The sequence below is a fragment of the Salmo salar genome, chromosome ssa09, assembly GCF_905237065.1.
Source record: "Salmo salar chromosome ssa09, Ssal_v3.1, whole genome shotgun sequence".
Classification (NCBI taxonomy): Eukaryota; Metazoa; Chordata; class Actinopteri; order Salmoniformes; family Salmonidae; genus Salmo; species Salmo salar.
In genome coordinates, this window is record NC_059450.1 from 33,561,119 (window position 1) to 33,586,766 (window position 25,648).

The 25,648-nt window shown below is 43.2% G+C and overlaps 1 protein-coding gene across 1 annotated transcript; it reads left to right on the forward strand.

Moving 5' to 3' along the window:
* The first annotated feature begins 11,738 nt into the window (after positions 1 to 11,738).
* Positions 11,739 to 25,256, forward strand: LOC106611242 (dapper homolog 1). Its single transcript, XM_014211239.2, has 4 exons — positions 11,739 to 12,510; positions 15,698 to 15,827; positions 19,570 to 19,725; positions 22,528 to 25,256. Exons 1-4 carry the CDS (start codon positions 12,166 to 12,168, stop codon positions 24,567 to 24,569), a joined length of 2,673 nt encoding a protein of 890 aa, XP_014066714.2. The 5' UTR covers positions 11,739 to 12,165; the 3' UTR covers positions 24,570 to 25,256.
* The last annotated feature ends 392 nt before the right edge of the window (positions 25,257 to 25,648 follow it).

Genomic DNA, 25,648 nt, shown 5'->3' on the forward strand with positions numbered 1-25,648 from the left:
CACCTGTGTAATAACCATGATGTTTAATCAGCTTCTTGATATGCCACACCCCTCAGGTGGATGGATTATCTTGGCAAAGGAGAAATGCTCACTAACAGGGATGTAAATAAAAATGTGTGCACGAAACGTGAGAGAAATAAGCTTTTTCTGGGTATGGAACATTTCTGGGATCTTTTATTTCAGCGCATGAAACCTGGGACCAACACGTTGAGTTTATATTTTTATAGAAAATGAATACAATTCTGCCTACTAGTTGCTCCTGACTGGAAAATCGGCATCCTCAGGCAGTGCTGTAGGCACTCTGCCTGCCAGCCAGCCAGCCAGCCAGCCAGCCAGCCAGCCAGCCAGCCAGCCAGCCAGCCAGCCAGCCAGCCAGCCAGCCAACCAACCAACCAACCAACCAACACTTGGCCGGCCGAGGACAATAAGGTTCCAGATACTATATTAGACTGGGAAGGCTTTTGAGTCTCTTGTTAATTTTCAGCACACACAATTAATTGTTTCTGGTGGAAACAGTATACCAGCTACAGAATACAAATTCTATAATAAACAAATATGAATGAAACTGATTCCTGTGTCATCCTCAGGAGAGCATAGCTTACTCTTGTGAAACATGCTCTGTGCTATGTGAATCAATACTCCATTGTATTACCATAGAAATCTATTTCAACATTTCTCAAAATGAGCCTTTGCTTGTTTTTGGAGATTCATATGAGCAGTTCTGCAGGCTCCATGTGTTAGTGTCAGAGAGAAGGAAGGAACAGGGAGGGCAGGTAGAACTATCTGACATTTCTGCTTTTCACACTTCTACCCCTTGGGGTCCAGGCTGTCACTGTGGCTTGCCTGACTGCACACACTCCAGATGTCTGTCACTAAACATGTTCTCATGGAAATGACTTGTGTAGTTTCAGCTAACAAATGTGGTTCTCTGTAACCACTATTTGCACATTATCTAAGATAGTATTAAAAATGAAAGAGTTTAGTTTTTAGATTTGGAATTTAAAAGGAAAATGTGTTTTTGTAACCATAGAAATCCTGGCACTAGGACAGAGTAAATCTCTGTTTGCCAACATGTCCTAATGAGTGAAATCATGCATGTGTGGGGTATATTAGCCGGCTCATACCATAGCACTCCAACATTTGATCTGGATGTTGAGGAGAACATCCTGCCTGTCTGGAAAGCCAGGGGCAAGCTGAGATTGGTACATCCATGTTTTTTAAAACGTTTATATTAATGATATATAGGCATTGATTGTTGAAGAATAAAATGTATAAATGCCCCATCGGAACCCCAGAAAGTGTCAGGGTTACAGCTTTGATGTTGTTTGAATTCCGGATTGCTCCTTTAACAGTGAGTGACCTCTATTTTCCCCTTTCTAGACAGCATGTCTGAGGTAGAATTTATGACCAATGTAGACGTAAAGGGTTTTAGTCTAAGAATAATGCTGCATTGTCTTTTTATTTCTGGAGATGGTGTCATTACATTGAAACATGTTTTAGAGAGTTCCACCTTGAAACTTTCCTGACTTTGGAAAGGATTTGTGTAAAGGGCACCAGAGACAATAGAAAGTATGTTTATCATATTTTCAAAAGGACCATAATGGAAATAAGTCCCAGATTTTGTGTGTTATCCTCGATGATGTTACTCATGTACACGACATGTATGTCTTTTTCATGTTTGATGCATGCTTGTTTATAAAATGGTAGAATGAATCACCTAAGCTACTAGTATGATAAGGGAGATTGTTTATTTTCTTTTAAGGAAAGCTTGTGATAATATGTGACTCAACATTTTAGGATTGGTTGCATTTTGGGTTTCTTCATTTCCATAGAGGGACTATGCAGCTATCAAATTCTCGCTATGAATGTCATCTATACGTCAGGGAAGTATGCCTTTTTTGGTTACTTCTATGGAACCTTTTTGATGTTTTTCACTACAAGAAACTGGTTTTCTATGGCTCTCTGTGTGATCATAGTGAATGCACCCTTGTGTGCATGATGGTGATTGATATGCAAAATGTTAGACATAATAACTGGAGCTATTGTACATAGGATTAAACAACTGTGAGGGCAAGTTCAAAGATTCATTTACATCAAGCATCCTCTGCGGCTCTATTTGATAGAAGCCCAGCACATAGACACTGTTCACTCTGAATCTTCTACCATCATTGTAGCCTACGACACACCAGATATTCAAATGTTATGAAATATGTCATGCGAAAGGGGTCATATATGACATGTGGCTTTATACTGTTTATGTGCTGTGGATCGTCTGTGGGCAGCAGGCTATTTGCATCTCCTATAACCTCACTAACAATGTTCATTCTGTATTGCAATGGCCATTTACATAGTCCACAGTCTACTATACTCTGCATAGAGTCTCTGTTTTCAATAAATCAGGCCATAGATTGAAAACAGCTGTTTGTAGGAGCCAGACCAGACACCAAACCAGCCGCCATTCTGGAGACTACGAGTCATCACTGAAAGAGCCTTTTTCCTCCTGGCAAGTTCCCTCACCTCCTCCTTCTCCTCCTCCATTTTAGCACCTGAATGCCAAGTCTGGCCTAATGATGCATGATACAGTCTGATCCATGCAGCCATTGGTGCAGGAGGAGTTAGTGATGAGCAGCCAAAATGCCTCAGAGGAACTTTAACATCGGTTAAATGATGGCAGATCCTCTGGTTCATCTATCTATTCTATGCCACTCTGAGCACTGTGTTTTAATTGCAAACAAATCACTGAGACGGATAACTGGAGCTAGAGGGTGTGGGAGGAGGAGGAGGGAGGAAAGGAGAAGGAGAAGAGGGAGGAGAAGGAGATGAGAAGGAGATGAGGAGGGAGGAGAAGGAGAGGAGGGAGGAGAGGGAGAGGAGGCTGGTGGTGATGATGATGATGAGTTGCCATGACGACGACATCGGCAATGGTGTAACCTTGTCGTGGCAACGCTCGGAGGATTAAGAGAACAGAAAGACGTAACACCCCAGCTCAGCTGTCTGAATTAGAAGGAGAAGGCTGATGTTGGCTATTGTTATCTCTGCTCATACACAGACACCTTGGCGGAAAACCAAGACTGCATTTCCTTGCAGATATTTTGTTTGGTTTGCCTTAAAGATATACAAGTACATGTTGAAAGGCCAGACAGAGTCTGAAGGTAGAAGGTTTCATGGTTTCATGTGCAATTTTAAAACAGCATCTGAACATGCCCAGAATTCTGGGACCTCTATTGCATTGTGTCCTCTAAGGAACCATCCAAAAACACAAACATAATTAATTATATTCATGATTGATTGATGAGTCTGTTAGACTATTGACCACTGGGGCTGTGAATAGAGGACCTGTTCTGTTGGGGTAATCAGACATTCAGAGGTTCAGGTGGACATGATCGTATAATGAGCAATCTCCGTTGACTAATTAAACAAAGACTCAGATACAGCCTAAATCTGTCAAAGCGAGAGTTGAAAAAGTAATCTCCCCAACAGAGATTCTCTTCCCCTGCTAGCAGCATAAGGCTGAGTCATTTGTTTAAATGATTGCAGTGACAGTAACTGGCTGTATGTTCCAATACAGCCTAATCTTCACCTGGGATTTTGTACTGGTCATGCTTTTAACGGGATGTTCGTTTTGGGGCAATACACTAAAGCCAAAATAAGTGTAAAACCAAAGAAATGTGTAAAAAAACATGTAGAGATACCAAAGCCAGTAAAGTAAGTCAGTTCTTCTCAGTTCCATCCAAGATGTGCCAAATCTGCAAAGTCACCCACTCTTATCCGAACTCTCAAGTGACACTTCCTCATTGACATATTATGCTAAATAATTAATAGAGTCTGGACTCTCGTAAAGGCCTCTGAATGTAATGGAGAGTTTGATTCTACAGTAGGTGGTAGCTATTACAGCTATGGGGCAGACAGACATCATTGTGCCAGGCCAGTGGGTGTGAACTGTCAATGCCCAGATTACATGGTGGGTGTTCATGACAAGGGCTGGCACCAAATGGCACCATATTCCCTATATAGTGCATTACTTTTGACCAGTGCCCATCGGGAATAGGGTGCCTTTTGGGACGCTGCCATGGTCAATTTGAGATTAGTGAGCAGCAGCAGATGGTTATATTGCTAATTAGCTCTGTTTTAGCTCAGAGGGTTTTAGATGAGACTGTGAAGGACAAGCTGCCTCTAAGCACATCGTCTGCAAACCATACTCTTCACTCATCTCTTAGGGTGTGCACGAAAATGGTATCCTATTCCCTATGTAGTGCACTACGTTTGACCAGAGCCCCACAGCTCTGGTCTAAAGTAGTGCACTATGTAAGGAATAGGGTTCGATTACAGATGCATCTTTACTGTGTCATTCCTTCTGACTTGAAGCAGCAGGCTCTCGCTAGCTGTATTCTCTTCACCAGTGGAAAAGTGACAGCAATCCGCAGCAACTCTGACTGGCAGCTTACTGCTTTCTGTTGGTAGAGGGAGGAGGCCCAAAGTGGCTTTTAATGCTTCGTGAAACTCCACCATAGTTTTGTGGTTAGCAGCTTGTGAAAAACCCTCATCACTTGTGGCTGCTAAGATCAAACTGTTGCCTTGCTTAATTACACTGTATAGACTTATGTTCCAGAGCTAGGTGCCATAGAGAGCGAGAGAGTGTGCGCTTGTGCTGGTGTGTTAGAGTGTGTGCAGTCACAAGGGACTACTCCAGGCCTCTGTCATATCTATGGCCCCTCTCAGGATGAATGGTCCTTTGAGTATTGGCCATGAGGCTGGGGTAATTGCCATTGTACACACACACACACACACACACACCACACATTACCTAACCATTAATAGTCTTAATGGCGGGGAGGCGGACAGTTAAAAGGCGCTGGATAACTACCTGGCTGGCTGACCACAGTGTGTGTGTGTGTGTGTGTGTGTGTGTGTGTGTGTGCGTATATTTTCTCTACAGGACAGTAAGTGGTCTGCTGTTGCAATGCTTTCTGAAGGAACACTTTTTATGCTGTTATAAGGCATGTTTACCTTTCTCTTTCTGTTTCATTTTGTTTGATCCAAGGAACGCATCCGCTTGGCAGCAAAAAATATAATTCATACCTTAAGTGGAACTATCGTGAAAAGTACCAGTAAGCATTTGTGTGTTAGGAGGAAATAGTAGTAGACAAATCTTAATAATCATAGCAATACTTACAGTTGGACAAAAGCAGCTTAGCTCTCTCAAAAATCTATTTCCGCAGTGTTGTTTTAACTGGGACATTGTGTTCAACTGTGGATTTCGGATTTATGATCTGACTGGGGTCATGTGAAATTTATAATTCAACAATATCTCTCTCGCTTTCTCTCTCTCTCTCTCTCTTTCTCTCCCTCCCTCTTTCTCGCTCACTCTTCTCTCTTTCTCTCCCAGCACCTTCAACCCCTTAGCTATTTTAGAACTTTAGTATTGCAGTTGTATAAACATCAGTTGACATGAAATTAGATTTCACATCTTCCACCTATGGTATGACATCAAATCAGACTTCACATCTTCCACCTATGGTATGACATCAAATCAGACTTCACATCTTCCACCTATGGTATGACATCAAATCAGACTTCACATCTTCCACCTATGGTATGACATCAAATCAGACTTCACATCTTCCACCTATGGTATGACATCAAATCAGACTTCACATCTTCCACCTATGGTATGACATCAAATCAGACTTCACATCTTCCTGACCCCATGTTAAACCAACTAGCTCTCACAGTCTCACGTCAGAATTAGACATTCATCCACCTTTCTGAAATGTCAAATTTAGAAGTGGATCTGACAGCATTTTAACTACTTTGTAGATATGAAACAAACAGACAATCATAATATCAGTCAAAAACATCAAATTCCCAGTTGATGCTACAAAACTAACTTCATAAGAGGTTTTAAAAATAGGTTCTACTTTACATAAAATTCCATACATTGTTTGCTGCCTCCGTTCAGGATGTACTGTTTCAGTCTCAACGACTCAATCTTTTTTTGAGACAAAAACGGAGGACTGTAACTAAGATCATGTCATGTCATTGGAGGAGAGGGTGAGTGACTGACGTTTTCCCCTCATATCGTTTTTCTGTGGCTATACACAGATAGAAATGTAGGTGTCATTTGGTTAGCTAGCAAGAACTTGAACGAATTATCCAGTTAGCATATGTCTTGAGTTCGAAAATGTACTCTGGCTATCTACTTTGATTTCAGAGCACCCTCATCTGAATGTGCCAGATGAATTAACAAACGCGCAACACCGGCTGAATATGACCAGTGTCAGTAAACGTAGGCAAAAAAAAGTACTAGTTAGTCACGAACGCTCTAGATAACATGTAAACAGCCTAGCTAACCAGCTCTGCTAGGGCGAGTAAAATAGTCAGATTGAGGTGTTCTCTCATTTGTGTCAATAGGACTGAAACATTCCCAAATGTAAGAGGACTCCTGTGGTATTGACATATTTGCAGAAATCCAGGTGTATTTGTGGCTTTTGGCGAATGAGTTCTAATGATCTAAAGTCGCGCTGTTGCAACTGCCTGTAAACACACAGTCCAGTTCAAAGTGAATGATGGCAGGTCCAACTGCCTGTAAATACACAGTCCAGTTCAAAGTGAATGATGACAGGGCCAACTGCCTGTAAATACACAGTCCAGTTCAAAGTGAATGATGGCAGGTCCAACTGCCTGTAAACACACAGTCCAGTTCAAAGTGAATGATGACAGGGCCAACTGCCTGTAAATACACAGTCCAGTTCAAAGTGAATGATGGCAGGTCCAACTGCCTGTAAACACACAGTCCAGTTCAAAGTGAATGATGGCAGGGCCCTGTGGTAAATAGCTTGTTTGCATAAAAGCCTACTGTAGTTTTGATTGACTATGGTGCACCGGTCTGCTTAGACTCCGGTCCTGGGCGAGACGGATGTTTTTATTAGGTTTCATTTACTGCAGTGTCTATCAATTGTCCAAACGCACGGCTGCTTTCCCATTTTATATTGCTATAGAATTTTCACAAATTCTAAGAATTTATGAAAAAGTGAAAATGACCATATCTAAGTGCTCGCTTGTCAGAACATTTTAAAATAGTGTAATTCTTCCTGGGGGTGTATATGAACAGATTTGAATAAGATTTCATGTTGCTAAAAAGCTGTCAGTTCCACTTTAAGGTTAAATTAAGGCGTTAACTCCGGATTTTTAAGTTTAGGGTTGAGTTTAGACATTAACTCAGAAATGTTAAAGTTAGGCATTAACTCCGAATAGTAAGGGTGCTTACGCCATCCCTGTCCGCAATGCCCTAACAAAACTGAAACCTACTTTAAGGTAACAGCACTCACTGTTGCCCCTGGTGGCCGGTTTCCACGTCATCTCCCGACATCCTCAGACATGGATGGACATTGAATACTGACTTGTATCACGGTTGACCTGGCTGTGTTAAACAGCTGTAGCAGGAGAGACATTTCAAACACATGCACACACACCAAACGCTGCCTGTCTGCGTCCACCAAGGTGAACTTGATCATAGCCTGAGCGCCTGTAGTTCTGAATACAGGCTGCAGCCATGTGAAGGTGTTATTAATTAACGAGGAAGCCTGTGCCTCCTCGCTACGGAATGGGAAATGAGTCTTCTTCCAGTCTAAAACACCCCCACAAGCCTCACACTGAGAACTAGACACTGTTCAATTATGAGAACTTTCAAAGTGAATAAATGAGGAGACAGCAACTTCATGAAATACTTTGCAGTGCTGAGATAATGCCATTTATAACTGCTTTATACATAGACTTGACTTTTAAATATTCATCAGGACTTTACCTTGATAAATGTTACATTATAGTTATTTTTGTATCTCTTTCTCTCGCTGTCACGGCCGTCGTAAAGATTGGGCCAAAATGTATATGCAAATGTTTTCTTTATTAAAATAAATGAACGCTGAACAAACAAGAACAACAATAACAGTCTTGTCAGGCACACAGCTAAACAAGAAACAACTACCCACAAATCCCATAGAAAAACACCCCTCTTAAATAGGACCTTCAATTAGAAGCAACGAGGAGCAGCTGCTTCCAATTGAAGGTCCACCCAATAAACACCAAATAGAAATAGACATACTAGAACTAACATAGAAATAGACTAACACAGAACATAGCCCAACAAACCCCGAAACACTCTAAACAACCCCCCCCCTGCCACGCCCTGACCAAACTACAATAACAAACACCCTCTTTTACTGGTCAGGACATGACACTCGCTTTCATTTTCTCTCTCTCTCTCCTTTTCTCCCTCTCTCTCTCTCTGTCTCACAGAGGGGTCTCTAAAAAGCGTTAAAACTGAATGATTGTTCTTTTATTTGGTCATACTTTTTGCTGGCATATCTATTTGACATTTGACAGTATGTTCTACAGTATCTGTGTAATTACTTGATCAATAATAGGCCTAATGTGCAAAGAAAGGCTGTCTATTCATCTGCTCTATTCAGTAGTGGTGGGTGTAGAGTCCTCTGATCTTCACTGTGTGTAACAGAAGGCATGGTAAAGCCCTCACAGCTCAATAACTTACCCGTAGCCTTGACTCACACTGAGTATTTGTCCAATCAGCATTGGAGACAGAATATTATATTGACTGCAAGGACACAACATGTAAATACATTTAAATTAAAATACAGTGACTTTAGAATGGTATCACCATACAGTACATTACATTATGTAGACATCGTTCATATATTTGGAATTCTAAGACAGCCATCACCACACGATTTTACCTTCAGAGTTGATAGGAGGGGGAAAAATAGGGTCTGGAATACAGTAATATATTAAGCCTCTTGTGTACTGTGCTGTGCTTGTTCAATTTGTACCACGACATCTGAATTTGAACCGCCAGCCTTTGATGCATTTAGATATATTCATTTATTCTGTGTGTTATTGACAGGGCTACATAAGGACCTCCCTTTCTTGTTAAATGGGCTTTACTAAATACATTGGGTAATTCATCACTGAGATTATAGACGGAGAAACTCAAACTCCACTCCCGTGTGTGTGTGTGTGTGTGTGTGTGTGTGTGTGTGTGTGTGTGTGTGTGTGTGTGTGTGTGTGTGTGTGTGTTTTAAAAGTGGGTAATTTGTGGCAGACAGCCCATCTTCTGAAAAGAGCCAGTATGACGGTGGTCATTTTGACAGAGTCATAAAAATGATAATGATGCTCTCATTGAGGGGCCACAGTCCCATCATCATCAGACTGCTGCCTGCCTGACATTAATATATGCAAGAACCAGTAGCTGGATTAGAACACTGGTCCTGTAGGGCTTTATATCACAGCACTGTGAGCACAGACATCCCAGCCCATTTCCTTCTATCACCACAAATCACAAAGGTCCTTAAGGAAATGGAACTACGTTTTGCATAGCAAGTGGAACTACTGTACTAATTAAAGTGTATCCACTAAAACGTTTTGCATGACAAACCAACCACTTCGGGCATGTTCACTGCTTTTGAATATGGCTGGTAGGTTTTGATATGGTGCACTAGTGCATTCACAGTGACATAACATGGCAAGCTGCTACAGAGTAGAGTGTTCTTGGACTGTTCTAGTTGGTTGCCAATGGGATTTGATTAGAGAGAGCAGCACAAAGGGCCCCACTCCACTGACTGATCTCATTAACCTTAAGGTGCTTGTATTTATCCCCAGGCACTTCCTGTTCCACTGTTCCTTATATGGTATTGCCTCGCCCCCCTAGAGAGAGAGAGAGACACACACACAATTTGTGGTTCATTGTTACCAATTGTAAATTATAAATTGATTCCCCCTTCCTCCTGTCTCTGTCTCTAATTTTCTCTCACTCTCTCTTCTTCAGGCTGTTTTGTGTGTTTGTTTGAGTCCATGTTGGAATGCTAGTTGGATGATGACATGTCATCCAGAGGATGTTTGTTTAGGTCACAAGTTTCTATGTCAAACATCTGCTTCTTATAGAGCTACCAATGACTCCCATTTCCTAAATCCCCTGTCATGTTTAGAGAGAAGGATTAGCTTTGTGTTGCCCTGGAAACTCCCCCAACAGTTGTGTTTGATATTAAGTGTGTGTGTGTGTGTGTGTGTGTGTGTGTGTGTGTGTGTGTGTGTGTGTGTGTGTGTGTGTGTGTGTGTGTGTGTGTGTGTGTGTGTGTGTGTGTGTGTGTGTGTGTGTGTGTGTGTGTGTGTTTGTCCTCCTGATTCCACAAGCAGAAAATCACTTCAGCTAATATCAAACTGTCTGTGAGGTCAACTTTATGTCCTCTACTGACTGGAATAGTTTAGAGATGTGTTTCTGTGGTTTTAATTAGCCTGCATGGGAACGGCTGGCCACTAAATATCTGAGCTAATCCATCAGCTATGCAAATCGTGATTCCAATTTAGAGAGAGATGCTGTCCGCCAGAGGCGCTTTCCATAATGGATTTCTTCTTCTTCATTATTATTATTTTTAAATACAGAAAACATAAAATCACGATATCAGTTTTCTTCAACATTTGAATGGATTTAATTTGGATCAAACTGCACCATAAACCCTAGTTAGCAATGCACAGATGTAGGTTACAAAAATAAATATGTGTCTGTGGGGATAGCAGATGCTTACAATGCTGTCTAGAATGATATTGTAGGCATGACTCTATGTTTAAAATTAGCCTCAGACATGATTTCCCGTCCTTTGTGATCGGATGGTATGGAAACCTTCCCTGGGTAAATACACACATCAATAGTAAAGTTGCAGAACAAGCACAAGGGAGTGATAGAGAGGCTGGTATTGAAAACCTAGATGTTTTCTTGTCATGCACACCCCAAGAGGAAACACTAAGGTTGGGTGTTTATTAAAGGCGTACATCTGGTAAGCTACAATGACTGGCTGTTATAGCTGCTCTGGGTGTTATTTTAGTGCACTGTGAAGTTTAAGGACTAAAGACATAATGATTACAATGACCATTACTGAAACATTACTTAGCTGTCAATCTTGTGAAATAAAATGTATTTGTAAACTTGTTACATATTGATAAACTCTTTCCTTTAAATGTCATGAAAATAGTATTTATCAATAGAAAAGATCATTAAGAACCTGTAGGGTTAAATGCGCTCCAAACAATGTAGCCTGTCGAAGCTCCCTCTGTTCTTCCCTGGGGTTTCTTAACACAGGATGGCGCCCTCATCTTTAGGTAGAGAACACAACCTCATTCTTATTGGAAAAAAGGCACACCCTTTGCATACCATATTTGTCTTAATAAAAATGACATAATTGCCTAATGAATTGTTAATAAAACGCAATTAATAGGTGCAAATTGCACGCATGTTCACACATTTTAATTGCAAATCAGATTTTACATTTGGCCAGGCTAGTCTGATAATTTGCCACACCTTTTACAAACAGGATACGGGTAATTGCGCATTACATAGTTGTTTTTGCATTTATTGTCATCGATTGATTTATAGTTCATATGTAGGCCTACTAAAGATTCAATAGTCACAACGCTGACTGCAGAATCTCAGCTCTTAGAATTATTAGCCTAGTTGCAATTGTTAGGCGAATTATATTCAATACAGCACATTTTATATCTGCAAGAACATTAAACGAATCATATATTAAGGTTGTAACTCTAAGTTATTATTTTATATCACAGAAATGGGGAAGGGTCGATCAATTAGGGAGAAGGGGAGAAAACTAAGAATGGCAGGCACTAAGACATGTTGCTACCACGGAGAATGTAGATGGGTCTCCAAAGAGAGAGGTGGTTCAACGCTACTCACCACTGTCATCAGAACAGTGCGAGCTGCTTGCCAGAGAAGCATCTACACACTGCCTACTTGACATTACATTGAAACTTTCACGTTTTGATCATGCAGCTTTTTCTGATTTGTGCAAACTGAAAAGCACTTAGATTTGTCCGTTTATCTTGGAGACCACGACGGTGTTTGAATATCAAACGGACCAGTTTTACGCACGCAGTTTGTGTCCAGTGTATACAGGCTGTTGGGATAGCCGCTCCACCAGACAAAAGTTATGGACAAGTCATTTAGTGGTCTGAAAGGTTAGACCATGATATGTGCGTCTGCACATCAACGTTTTTGACACGCGTCATGATTTTCTAGGCTCTTCACAGTGATTGTATGTGGCCTGTTGTTGCCAGTTACATGTTGTAAATCGTCGCTTCTTGGATATGGATACAATGAAACAAACGGCTGCTGTTGCAGAGATGCTGGCCTCCAAGGATTGCACATTACAGTTGCGGGAAAGGAGACAATTCGATAAGCGCTCCAGGGAAAGAATAGAGGCAGAGATGGATCGGGTGCGAACTCGGGAGAGATTTGAAGCCACTCTAGCCGGTCTCGGAGAGCTGGAATACTTGAGACAGCGACAGGAATTACTGGTCAGAAATGTGTTGAATCACCAGGAGTACTCTATACCAACAGTAGATCTAATGTGCGTTACGCACGAGGAGAATTACTTGAACTCGGAGGAAAAACTTCTAGAAGAAAATATTTTATTGCTAAGAAAACAACTGGTATGTAGACTGAATATAAAGTAATGTATTTATTCCATCAAAGTGTTTGGGATAACGTTAATACTTATGGTCATCATTTGGCTGAGTTTTATTTGCGTCCGTTATATTTTGGTTAGCCTACATTTCAAAAGCTGTCGTGAAATACAAGTATCTCTATTAGTGTATTGTTGGATTGAGACCATCCAAATTGTTCAACAAGTGGTCTATTTTCTGACTGAGTCGCAGCTCCAGTCCATTCACGTCCAGGCAAAATGAGAACATAGCGGAACATGATAAAAGTTGGCGACGTTGAGTTTGCTTCATCAGGCAGGCGCAGACAAGAGGTGCGAAGTCTGTCAACGATTGTGGTATATGTCTATGATAAGTTTAAAATAAAAAACAGGCCTGTAAATTAGATTTCCAGACTACTTTTGTAATTGTGGCCCATTAGTAGCATATCACCTGCTGTTGGCTTTTTTTTTCACTCACAGATAAAATCCTGTATACATTAGTAACCTAATATTTTGGAAAAGTTCAATGTAATTATTTTCTAATGATTACAATAATGAACGATTCCATTAGATCGATCTGTCATTATAAATAAATGCAAGCAATTGTCTCCAGAGGACAAGAGGTTCCCACAGAAATGATAGAGAATAGCAGGATGGCTATTTAAATCAAACTTCCTGAAGGAAACTCATGTGGTCTGCGAGGGGGTCCTGCCGCTTGAATGAGTCTTACTGATGCGTTACAATGGATTGGGGCGACTGAAAGTAACTTTTACAAGCAGATCTCCCACCCCCTGCTGCTGTTAAAGGATGCCAAGGAGTTATTGGCTGGTTCTTTGAGATTAGGCCATTTAAACCGACCAAAACACACCTGGGTTCAATTAGGCAGTAAGGGCAAAAATCATGAATGGACTCAGTATTAAAATGTATTGGGGGAAAAAGTTGCAGTTGTTGTATTATACCCTACCCCCATAGGGTTTATTGTAGGCCTAAATTAAATCCGATTGGTTTTCAATTCTCATTCTATTATTACAGACCATCTCACTCTCAGCCTGCACAGACATTCCCTAATAAAATAAAATGTTGACATTTACACATCCTCACTGGTTTGTTCAGTCACCCTGTCAACCCAGTGGGAGGGTAATTTTATTCAGCAAAACAACCGTTGGTCTGCCTCTGCTAGAGATGCCTTTCCCAAATGGTACTTTGTGTGGAAATGGTCTCTGAAGCCATAGCATGCTCAGAGCACATAAATCACCCACTGCCTCCTGTCAGAGGCCTGGTTTTATGGCCTGCCAATCTGCTGCTGCTGCAGAGAGAGGAAGGGCTGCATCTCAATATAGCCAGGAGAGTGTGTGTGTGTGTGTGTGTGTGTGTGTGTGTGTGTGTGTGTGTGTGTGTGTGTGTGTGTGTGTGTGTGCGCACGTGCGTGTCATTACTGGGCTCAGTCATGGAGCAAATGGTAGCTGAAATGCTTAATGCACAGGGGACAGGCCTCCTGAGATGACTAGCAGGTAATTGGGAGTAATGTATCCTATGTCTGTAGTCACATAATTGTCACAAATGTAGCGAATGTAAATAGGGTCTGCAGTCACTGAGCCTTCAGGGTTGACATTTTCAGTTGGTCTTTGAATTCAAACCACAGTCTAGAGCGGAATGGAGGAATGTAACCACCACATGACCTGGGTGATGTCATGTGTGACCCTGGCTGTTCCACATAACCTGCGTGTTTGATGGAGATATTGTTTTGCTCCCACAAGACGTGGTTCTAATTTAGTTTGGGATACTAATGGGTTCTGATAGGGCAACATGGTCTCGCCAAGATGTTGAAGACTTGCAGCACAGTAACTACAGACTTACTTTTAATGACCAACATTCAAGGCTATGGAATTCATCAGAAATGGAACCAAAAACAAGGAGCTAAACATTCTGTTGCAATACAGAACAACACTATGGATTAAGCTATAATAATAATTTGGTTGGTGATTATATTTGTCCTATTTCACACATGTACAACTCAGTGGCCTTGTGGTTATTGTCCGCCCTGAGATTGGAAGGTTGGTAGTTCCATCCCCGGCAGAGTCATACCAAAGACTGTAAAAATGGGACTCAATGCGTCTCTGCTTGGCACTCAGCAGTAAGGAGATAGATTGGGGGTAAGGCCCTGTGATAGATTAGCATCCAGGGGGTGTACTTGTACATCAAGCTGACTCATGCTACAGAAACAGGAGATAGGAGCAGGAGCCTTTCCGGGTCGCACAAGCCAAGGCTACTTACTTACAAGTGTGTATTAATATTCATGTGTAAATTGGAAATGTTTTTTTTTGCATATCCCAACTCTCTCTGAGACACCCTCGGAGTGCTGCCAACTGTAGATGTCATTGGCAGAACTAGCTGTAGTCCAGGGCTGAAGGCTCAGCGTTAACAAGCAACACCCTGGACAAGAGCTAAGGCAGAACTAGATGTAGTCCAGGGCTGAAGGCTCAGCGTTAACAAGCAACACCCTGGACAAGAGCTAAGGCAGAACTAGATGTAGTCCAGGGCTGAAGGCTCAGCGTTAACAAGCAACACCCTGGACAAGAGCGAAGGCAGAACTAGATGTAGTCCAGGGCTGAAGGCTCAGCATTAACAAGCAACACCCTGGACAAGAGCGAAGGCAGAACTAGATGTAGTCCAGGGCTGAAGGCTCAGCGTTAACAAGCAACACCCTGGACAAGAGCTAAGGCAGAACTAGATGTAGTCCAGGGCTGAAGGCTCAGCGTTAACAAGCAACACCCTGGACAAGAGCTAAGGCAGAACTAGATGTAGTCCAGGGCTGAAGACTCAGCGTTAACAAGCAACACCCTGGACAAGAGCTAAGGCAGAACTTGATGTAGTCCAGGGTTGAAGGCTCAGCGTTAACAAGCAACACCCTGGACAAGAGCTAAGGCAGAACTAGATGTAGTCCAGGGTTGAAGGCTCAGCGTTAACAAGCAACACCCTGGACAAGAGCTAAGGCAGAACTAGATGTAGTCCAGGGTTGAAGGCTCAGCGTTAACAAGCAACACCCTGGACAAGAGCTAAGGCAGAACTAGATGTAGTCCAGGGTTGAAGGCTCAGCGTTAACAAGCAACACCCTGGACAAGAGCTAAGGCAGAACTAGATGTAGTTGCTGTACAACTGTAACTAACTGTGTTACCTGTGCGCGTGTTTCCCTCCAGAACTGCCTGAGAAGAAGAGATGCTGGTTTGATCAATCAGCTGCAGGAGTTGGACAGGCAGATCAGTGACCTCCGGCTGGACACGGAGGCGTCACGTGAACACGTGGAGACAGACAGCCGCCCAAGCTCAGGTTAGTCTGGTTCTACAATAGAATTAGAATGGATTCTAAAGGTTCTACTTCAGAATGTTACCCTGGGGAAACTAGACATGATTAGTAGGATCTGTCAACTGAGTGATTTAAAAAAAAAAAAAAAAATATATATATATATATATATATATATATATATATATAATTATTTATATTTTTTTACCTTTTAGGCAAGTCAGTTAAGAACAAATTCTTATTTACAATGACGGCCTATCCCCAGCCAAACCCTAACCCGAACGAAGCTGGGCCAATGGTGCACTGCCCTATGGGCCGGTTATGATACAGCCTGGAATCGAACCAGGGTCTGTAGTAAAGCCTCTAGCACTGAGATGCAGTGCCTTAGACCGCTGTGCCACTCAGGAGCCCATTTCAACTTAAGTAGTTGAGGACACTGCAGAACGTGTAATCCCCCAAAGGTATAGGGTTTTTAACACATGGGTTCTCAAAGTGGGGTCTGTGGACTGATCTTAAAATATATAACAAATATATATATTATTAGGTACACCCGTATTGTACCGGTTTGGACCCCCCTTTGCCTCCAGAACAGCTACAAATACGCTGTGGTGTTAATCATTGCTTAGTTGGTATCAAGGGACCTAATGTGTACCGGGAAACATTCCCCACACCATTACACCATCGCCACCAGCCTGTACCATTTACACCAGGCAGAACAGGGCAATGGATTTATGATGCTTATGCCAAATCCTGACTCTGCCATCAGCATGACGCAACAGGAACCGCGATTCATCAGACCAGGCCATGTGTTTCCACTCCTCAATTGTCCAGTGTTGGTGATGGCGTGCCCACTAGAGCCTCTTCTTCTTGTTTCTAGCTGATAGGAGTGGAACCCGGTGTAGTCGTCTGCTGCAATAGCCCAGCTGTGACAATGATCAATGAGTTGTGTGTTCTGAGATGCCGTACTGCGCCGTTATTTGCCTGTTTGTGGCCCGCCTGTTAGATTGCATGATTTTTGCCATTCTCCTTCAACCTCTCTCATCAACAAGCTGTTTTCACCCACAGGACAGCCGCTGACTGGATGTTTTTTGATTGTCGCACAATTCTCGGTAAACCCTAGACATAAAAAGGCCCAGTAGGCTGGACGTTTCTCAGATACTGGAACCGGCACGCCTGGTACCGACGATCATACCACGCTCAAAGTCACTTAGGAACTTGTTATTTTTGTAGTTATTTTATTTTTACCGCTATTTCGTGATATCCATTTTTGTAGTTACCGTAAATTCCGGACTATAAGCCGCAACTTTTTTCCCACGCTTTGAACATCGCGGCTTAAACAATGACGCGGCTAATATATCGATTTTTCCCGCTATCAATTTTTTTTTCTCCAAAAAAACACTTTCTGTGACGTGCTCAGTGTTTTGGCGGCATGAAGCTTTCATTAGACCAATGAAATTGCCGAACGGGTTAAGGTCAAACAACTTTTTTGTTTACTGTTTAGATTAAATCGAGCGCTCTCAAACTTCCCATCATTCTGATTACGGTAGTCATTTTGTCACCCTCATCATGGCAAAGACACGGAGAAATGCATATGATGCAGCTTTCAAGTTGAAGGCGATTGATCTGGCTGTTGGAAAAGGAAATAGAGCTGCTGCACGGGAGCTTGGTCTTAATGAGTCGATGATAAGACGTTGGAAACAGCAGTGTGAGGAATTGACTCAGTGCAAAAAGACAACTAAAGCTTACTGCTAATTTTTTATTTTTTGTTACAAGCCGTGTTTCGTTAAAGCCTATTTATTTTTGTTACAAGCCGTGTTTGGTTAAAGCCTGTGTAAAGTTCATTTGTTTCAATGTACCGGTAGGCACCTGCGGCTTATAGACATGTGCGCCTTATTTGTGTTCAAAAATATATATATTTTTAAAATTCAGTGGGTGCGGCTTAATAGTCTCGAAATTACGCTACAGTCTTGTCCCATCACTGCAACTCCCGTATGGACTTGGGAGAGGTGAAGGTCGAGAGCCATGCGTCCTCCGAAACACAACCCTGCCAAGCCGCACTGCTTCTTGACACACTGCTCGCTTAACCCGGAAGCCAGCCACACCAATGTGTCAGAGGAAACACCGTCCAACTGACACACGTGTCAGTGTGCATGCGCCCGGCCCGCCACAGGAATCGTTAGAGCGCGATGGGACAAGGACATCCCTGCCGGCCAAACCCTCGCTTAACCCGGACGACACTGGGCCAATTGTTCACCGCCTCATGGGTCTCCCGGTCGTGGCCGGCTGAGACACAGCCCGGGATTGAATCCGGATCTGTAGGGATGCCTCTAGCACTACAATGCAGTACCTTAGACCGCTGCACCTCTTGGGATGCCCGCCCATTCTTAGGTTTAATATAACAGTAACTGAATGCCTTGATGCCTGTCTGCCTGCTTTATATAGCAAGCCACAGCCACATGACTCACTGTCTGTAGGAGCAAACCATTTTCGTAAGTTGGGTGGTGTATCTAAAAAAAAAAAAATACGTTTCATTTTTGAAAAATGAATATTACTAACAACAACAGATTGACTGTTGGCCAAGGGATCCGTGGAATAAGTTTATAGGGTATAATAATATATTTTTTATTATTGGGCATGCAATAACAATTGCATTCTAATGGTGCATACGGACTGTTTCTTGTTGTCAAATTAACTGGGGCAAGCTTCAAACATGTAGATATTGCTCAGCCCCAGTCAATTTGACAAGAGATTTGCTTGCCCCAGAGAATTTGACAAGAGACGTTTTTTGTGTGCCCAATAGCATTTTGGGGGGGAAATATTGTGAAACACTATCATGACACTATTACTGTAGATGTATTAACTACATTTTTTGAAATTACAATGCAAAAATATTACATATAGCTCCTTTAATCTACAATTCATGTTCTTAACCCTGGGCAACATTGGCCTGGGATGCTCACAGGGATATTGGTATCCACAGTACTCCACCAATTATACATTTTTCAACTCAATACTTATTGTATTCCCCTTAAAGAAATGTGAAGCTAAATGCACTGCAATTCAAGCTTCAAAACTGATATTTTTCTCTGTGCCTCATGTATTCTTTCAGCCTCAAAATGTGTACGAATGCAGTATTTTAGCCTTAAAGCTGAAAAAAGTATCTCTGCCCCATGACAATGTGTAGAATTGCAGGAAATTAGCTTGAAAACTGAAAATGTACCTTCCCAGGGTCCAAGATTTGGTTCGTCTGGCCATGCACTGCAAAAGTCACAGTAAAAAACAAATTCTATAAAAAAAGGTCTCATTCGAGTTGTGTTCTGATTAAGGGGGTCCCTGATGAGTTTGCTGTCACAAAAGGGGTCCCTGGCCCCAAAAAGTTTTAGAATGCCTGTCTTAGCAAATGAATACAAACATGACATACAAATGACTGCCAATGCAAAAAAAATTGCAAAATGGGCAACCATCTCACATAGAGAATTAGCATTCCACCGAGCAAGTGTGCCAATAAATTACAGAGCAGATGTTGGGTATGCTACGGTGCAAATAGAACTAAATTCCATCTAGTATAAACCCTATCTACACAAAAGCCTTGTTTTTTTAAGTGCTTGAGATTTTCTGCCTTAATTATATTAATAGCCGCAGCCTGTCATGTAATAAATTGTTGGATGACAGCTTCCTCCATGAAGTGTGTAAAATCAATGTGTTAAAATTTTCCCTTCTGTTTCTCTGCCCTTTCTCTCGGTGTCGCTGTCTCTCTCTCTCTATCCAGGCTTTTACGAGCTGAGCGACGGTGCTTCAGGGTCCCTCTCCAACTCTTCCAACTCGGTGTTCAGCGAGTGTTTGTCCAACTGTCGCTCCAGCACCTGTTTCTGCAGTCCCCTCGACACATCGCTGTGTGCCTCCGAGGGAAGGCTCAAATCTGCAGGTGAGAGAGAAGCCCCCACATCACAGCCCCCATAGCACCAGGGTTTGGGCCAATTCCATTTAAATTATTTCAGGAAGTAAAATGAAATGCAGCATAGTACAGCACAACATAGACCCCCACAGCACAGCCTCCCATAGCAAAGTCTAGAACACCACTGGACAGCCTAGCCTAGCATAAGACAGCACAGCAAAGCCTAGGGCCTATGGATATGACAGGGTCCTGGTGTCTTATTTCACATGGTCTATCTAGGGAGCAACACACAGGCTGAATCCTTTTGATGTCCTTTGCTGTGTAAACACACACTCTTTCCTTCTTCCCCCAAAGACCCCGTCAGGCAGTCACCCACCCACCACATATCCACTTAACTTGGGTCTCAGCTCTGTTCCAGCTGGCCCCAGTTCAACTTCTAATAGTTTCCTTGGTGTCATTGCCATTAGTGGGGTTTGTTGTGACAACTCTTTGATTCAGTTTCAAACGAGAAAAAAGAGTAGGAAGGAAACCCCAAACACTATTTGTGTCCCAAATGGCACCCTTTTCCCTACATAGTGCACCAGAGCCTTATAGGCACTATATACGGTGTCATTTGGGATATGGCCAATGTCAGTTGAGCTGGATTCCCAGCCAGGCCAGGCAGATGGCTCAGCTCTAACTAACAGCCACACCTGTGATGATAAGACACAAACAAAAGGACCATTAACATGTCCAAACCAACTGCCTTCTTCGTTAGCATATTGAGAGGATGGTTTGCTTTGCTTAGCCTGTCAACACTACACACCTACTGTAAGCTTCTGTGTGGCATTATTGTTGAAATGAGGTAATGGTGTGGTAACTGGTGGTACAGTATCTGTTGTTTTATACTATGGATGGGCAACTAGGCCCGCGGATCAATTTCCCAATCGGGGGGATCTCAACTTAATGTTGAGAGTTAGAATAGTAGAATACACAAAGTGCAATTTTATTAGTCACTTTCACTCCGATATCATATCAAAACTGCAAACATTTCTCTCCACCCTATGGCAAAATGAGTAGAATTGCAAGAAATGAGCTATACAGTGCCTTCGGAAAGTATTCAGACCCCTTGACTTTTTCCACATTGTTACGTTACAGCCTAATTCTAAAATGGATTACATTTTTTTTATCCTCATCAAAACTGCATAATGACAAAGCTAAAACAGGTTTACAGAAATGTTTGCTAATTTAAAAAAAAATCTGACCCTTTACTCAGTACTTTGTTGAATCACCTTTAGTAGTGATTACAGCCTTGAGTCTTCTTGGGTATGACGCTACAAGCTTGGCACACCTTCTTCTCTGCAGATCCTCTCAAGCTCGGTCAGGTTGGATGGGGAGCATTGCTGCACAGCTATTTTCAGGTTTCTCCAGAGATGTTCGTTTGGGTTCACGTTCGGGCTCTGGCTGGGCCACTTCACCCCAGTCTGAGGTCCTGAGCGCTCTGCAGCAGGTTTTCATCAAGGGTCTCTCTGTACTTTGTTCCATTCATCTTTCCCTCAATCCTGACTAGCTCCCAGTCCCTGCCCCTGAAATACATCCCCATAGCATGAAGCTGCTACCACCATCCTTCACCGTAGGGATGCTGCCAGGTTTCCTCCAGACGTGACGCTTGGCATTCAGGCCAAAGAGTTCCATCTTGGTTTCATCCGACCAGAAAATCTTGTTTCTCCTGGTCTGAGAATCCTTTAGGGGCCTTTTGGCAAACTCCTAGCGGGCTGTCGTGCCTTTTACTGAGGAGTGGCTTCCCTCTGGCCACTCTACTATAAAGGCCTGATTAGTGGAGTGCTGCAGAGATGGTTGTCCTTCTGGAAAGGTCTCCCATCTCCACAGAGGAGCCCTTGAGTGACCATCAGGTTCTTGGTCACCTCTCTGACCAAGGCCCTTCTCCCCCAATTGGTCAGTTTGGCCAGGCAGCCACCTTTAGAAAGAGTCTTGGTGGTTCCAAACATCTTCCATTTAAGAATGATGGAGGCCACTGTGTTCTTGGGGTCCTTCAATGCTGCAGAAATGTTTTGGTACCCTTCCCCAGATCTGTGCCTCGACACAATCCTGTCTTGGAGCTCTGTGGACAATTCCTTCAACCTCATGGCTTGGTTTTTTTCTCTGACATGCACTGTCAACGGTGGGACCTTATATAGACAGGTGTGTGCCTTTTCAAATCGTGTCCAATCATTTGAATTTACCATAGGTGGACTCCAATCAAGTTGTTTCAAGGATGATCAATGGAAACAGGATGCACCTGTGCTCAATTTAGAATCTCATAGCAAAGGATCTGAATACTTACGTAAATAAGATATTTCTGTTTTTGTTTTTATACATTTGCAGAAATTCTAAAATGTTTCGCTTTGTCATTATGAGGTATGAGGAAAAATGTTTATATAATACATTTTACAATAAGGCTGTAATTTAACAAAATGTGGCAATGCACTGTAAAACTGCAAATGTTTTTCTCTGCGCCATGGCAAAAGGAGTTGAATTGCAGGAAATTAGATATAAAATAGAAATATCTTCTCTCCGACCCATGGCAAAATGTGTAGTTCCGACAAACTTGCATTAAAACTACAACATGTTCTCCATGCCCCATTGCAAAATGTGGAGAATTGCAGGAAATGAACAAAACATTTTTTGTCACTGCAGCCCCTTTTGATGAGTTCAGATTTTTGTGCCCCCCCCCCCCATCAAAGTTACCCATCCCGGTTTTATACTGTAGTCCTGTCTGGTTTCCATATGAATGACTAGTGGTGTATCTGTTGTTCTGTAGTCCTTATACTCTGTCTCCTGTCTGGTTTTCAGATGAGCTGGGCAACTGTGCTGAGTGCGAGGGCCAGTGTGAGGAGCAGCAGACGTCAGGGACAGTCAGGAGGTCCCCCTCCGCTCCCTACTCCCCCTCTACAGACACCTCCACTCAGGACATCCAGTCCAAGTACCACTGTGACCTGATCGCCAAGAACGGCAGTGAAGTGTACCGCTATCCCAGCCCCCTCCACGCCGTGGCCGTACAGAACCCCATCTTCTTACAGTCTCTGGCCGAACACCTCAAAGAGGATGGAGGGCTGTCAAAGAGCGGCGGCTGCATCGAGGGCTCCAGTGACTGTCAGAAACTGGAGCAGCAGCCTATTCTGGTGCCCCAGAGCACTTCTTGGTCTGCCTCCCACTCGCCCGCTAATAAACGACTGGACAATTATATCTTCAGCCTGCTTCAGAGGAGGGCTCAGCCCATTAGGACCAACAAGCCACGGACGAGCATCAGCACAGACCCCTCCAAGAGCATTCTAAGGCAGGGTAGTCTGTGTGTGAGGCAGGCAAGTGTTGGACAGCAGCAGCCACAGAGAATGTGGACTGCTCCTGTTACTGACCTCAAACCAGCCTGGCAGATGTGTTTACATGCAGGAGGTGCTAGTAACAATGATCCAGGAAAAGGCTCTCAACAGAGACAGTGGTCAGTGGAGAGCAAAGGGGAACTCCTCTTAGAAAATGGGATGGTGTCCCAGTCTTTGGGCCAACCTCAGAACGGATATGCCACAATCAACAGCAGTGACATTCACACCAACAGCCTGGTGACCAACACCAACAGTCTGGTGAAAAAGAAGGCGTCAACCAATAAAGGACTTCCATCGTCGACCAGTCCTCTGTCTAAGGATTACCAAGACCTGGGCGCCCCCAATGCCAACTCCTCCCCCAAAGAGAGAAAGCAATCTTATTTCCCTAATGCTCAAGAGGAAAACATTACTAAACTCTGCCAGACACTGCCAAGAGACCTCACCAAAACCGGCACTCCCAAGAAAAGCCCTAAGAGCATTGCGGTCTCAGTTCATACAGCCCAGAGCACTAAAGAAAAGAGGCCAATGCTGGAGCTGGTGAGTCTGGGGTCTTCCTCCCAGAGCCAGGATGAGAGTCAGGGTCACATGGTCAGTGCCCAGTACATCCCCGCCCAGAGGCAGGTGGTCAAGCTCCGCAAGGGGGGCAAAAACGTCAAGATTGTTAAGGTGAAGAGCGCCTCCCTGAAACCACATAGGGGGACGCACGCACATTCTGAGCCTGTATCATCAGAGATGGCGGGGACAAGGGAGAACGGTCACCGATCTGGAGGGTCTAGGAAGTCTCGTCAGCCTGAGGAGGTACAACATGTGCACAAAGTCTCCTCCAAGAGGGGGGCATCCTCCAGGGCCAAGCGCACCATCCCAGCATCTATCCCTGAGGGCCGGGTCCTAGAGAAACACACGGCCACGGTGTCTACAACAAGGTCCACTGTGACCAGGCATCACGGCCACCATGGTAGGGAGGTGGTGGTGGCCAAGCCCAAATACAAGCGGACAAGCGGACAGGACTACAACCGTGGAAGGCTGAGAGCCATCACTGAGGTGCCTTACGACGAGGCCCTCAGGAGAGCCCACCGCAGGCAGAAGAGGGAGCTCCTCGGCCAGGTCTCCACAACCACCACCATGTACCTGCCCTCCAACGCGCAGTTCACCAGCCCTTACGCCTACGTGGCCGGCAGCGACTCTGAGTACTCCGCAGAGTGCGCCTCACTCTTCCATTCTACCATCATGGACACCAGTGAGGACGAGCGGAGCAACTACACCACCAACTGCTTCGGGGACAGCGAGTCCAGCCTGAGTGAGGTGGACTTTGTTGCGGAGAGCACTACCAGCAGTGACTCTGAGGAGAGTGGAGGGATGAACTGGCCCCAGTTTGCAGGGCAGGGCGCTGGGCCTCAGGAAGTAACCACTGCCCAGGCTAAGGCCTTCGTCAAGATCAAGGCCTCTCACAACCTGAAGAAGAAGATCCTCCGCTTCCGTTCTGCGGGCTCGCTGAAACTGATGACGACTGTATGAGAGAGGGACTTCAAGGTGTCGGGCAGGAAGCAGCGACTAAGCCAATCAAATTGGCCGCTCTCTCTCTCTGCCCAACAAGTGCCTAGGCTGATTTTCTTATTTTCAGAAAGTCTCTGCTAAAGTTAGTCTCAGAGACGTTTAAGGAAACATTTTAATTGGGTTTGTACAAAATGTCTGGCAGACTCCCTCTCCCTGCACTTTCTGACAAACATTGGACAGGGTGAAAAGCATCTGAGTAGCCTCATTATTTTGTTGTATGTAGCCATTTTTTGTATTTATTATGGACTTTACCATTGCTGTAGTACATGGCAAAAAAAATCTGTAAATGCTTTTAATGGTTATGGTTTACTTTTTGATTAAAGATATTTAAACTTAATATATTTGGTTGGTACTTCTTGGATACATATTTGATTGATGATTGAAGCAGAGTATTACTTAAAAGTGTCTGTAAGGAATATTCATGCATATAGACAGTCTATTCTGAAAACTGAAAACTGCTGATGATACCATGGTAACACTTTGATATATGTACACATAAGATCTGCATGAGCAACTGCTTTACCTTCATCTGTTGTTGATACCAAGTAGCTAGCTGTACATTGCCAATTGTTGTATATAATGTTTATGTGTGTTAATACTGGTGCTTAGCCTTTTTTATGCATTATTAAATGTCTGCTTTAAAATCAATATTTGGTTGTCACCCCTTCTTCTGAATTGTGCATTGAGGTAGCATAGTTGTTTGTTGACAAAAGTGAATGTATTCTTTTTCTCCAGTTCAACCTCCACTGTGACATTATCATATTCAATGTGATCTTTCACTCGATTATGTCTCAATCAATGTAACTTAGACATTCTAGAACCTTACTTACTTTAGGTCATTTTACAGCATATGCATACAATTGTATTTCTATGTTCTACGGTACTAAAGCGTATTCCAGAACCTCACCACCTTCATATACTGAACATAAATATGAACGGAACATCAAATCAAATTTTATTTGGCACATGCGCCGAATACAATTAGATAATAACAGTGTAGCAGCAGCAGCAGTGTTCCAGAGGGAGGAGAGGGGGGGGAA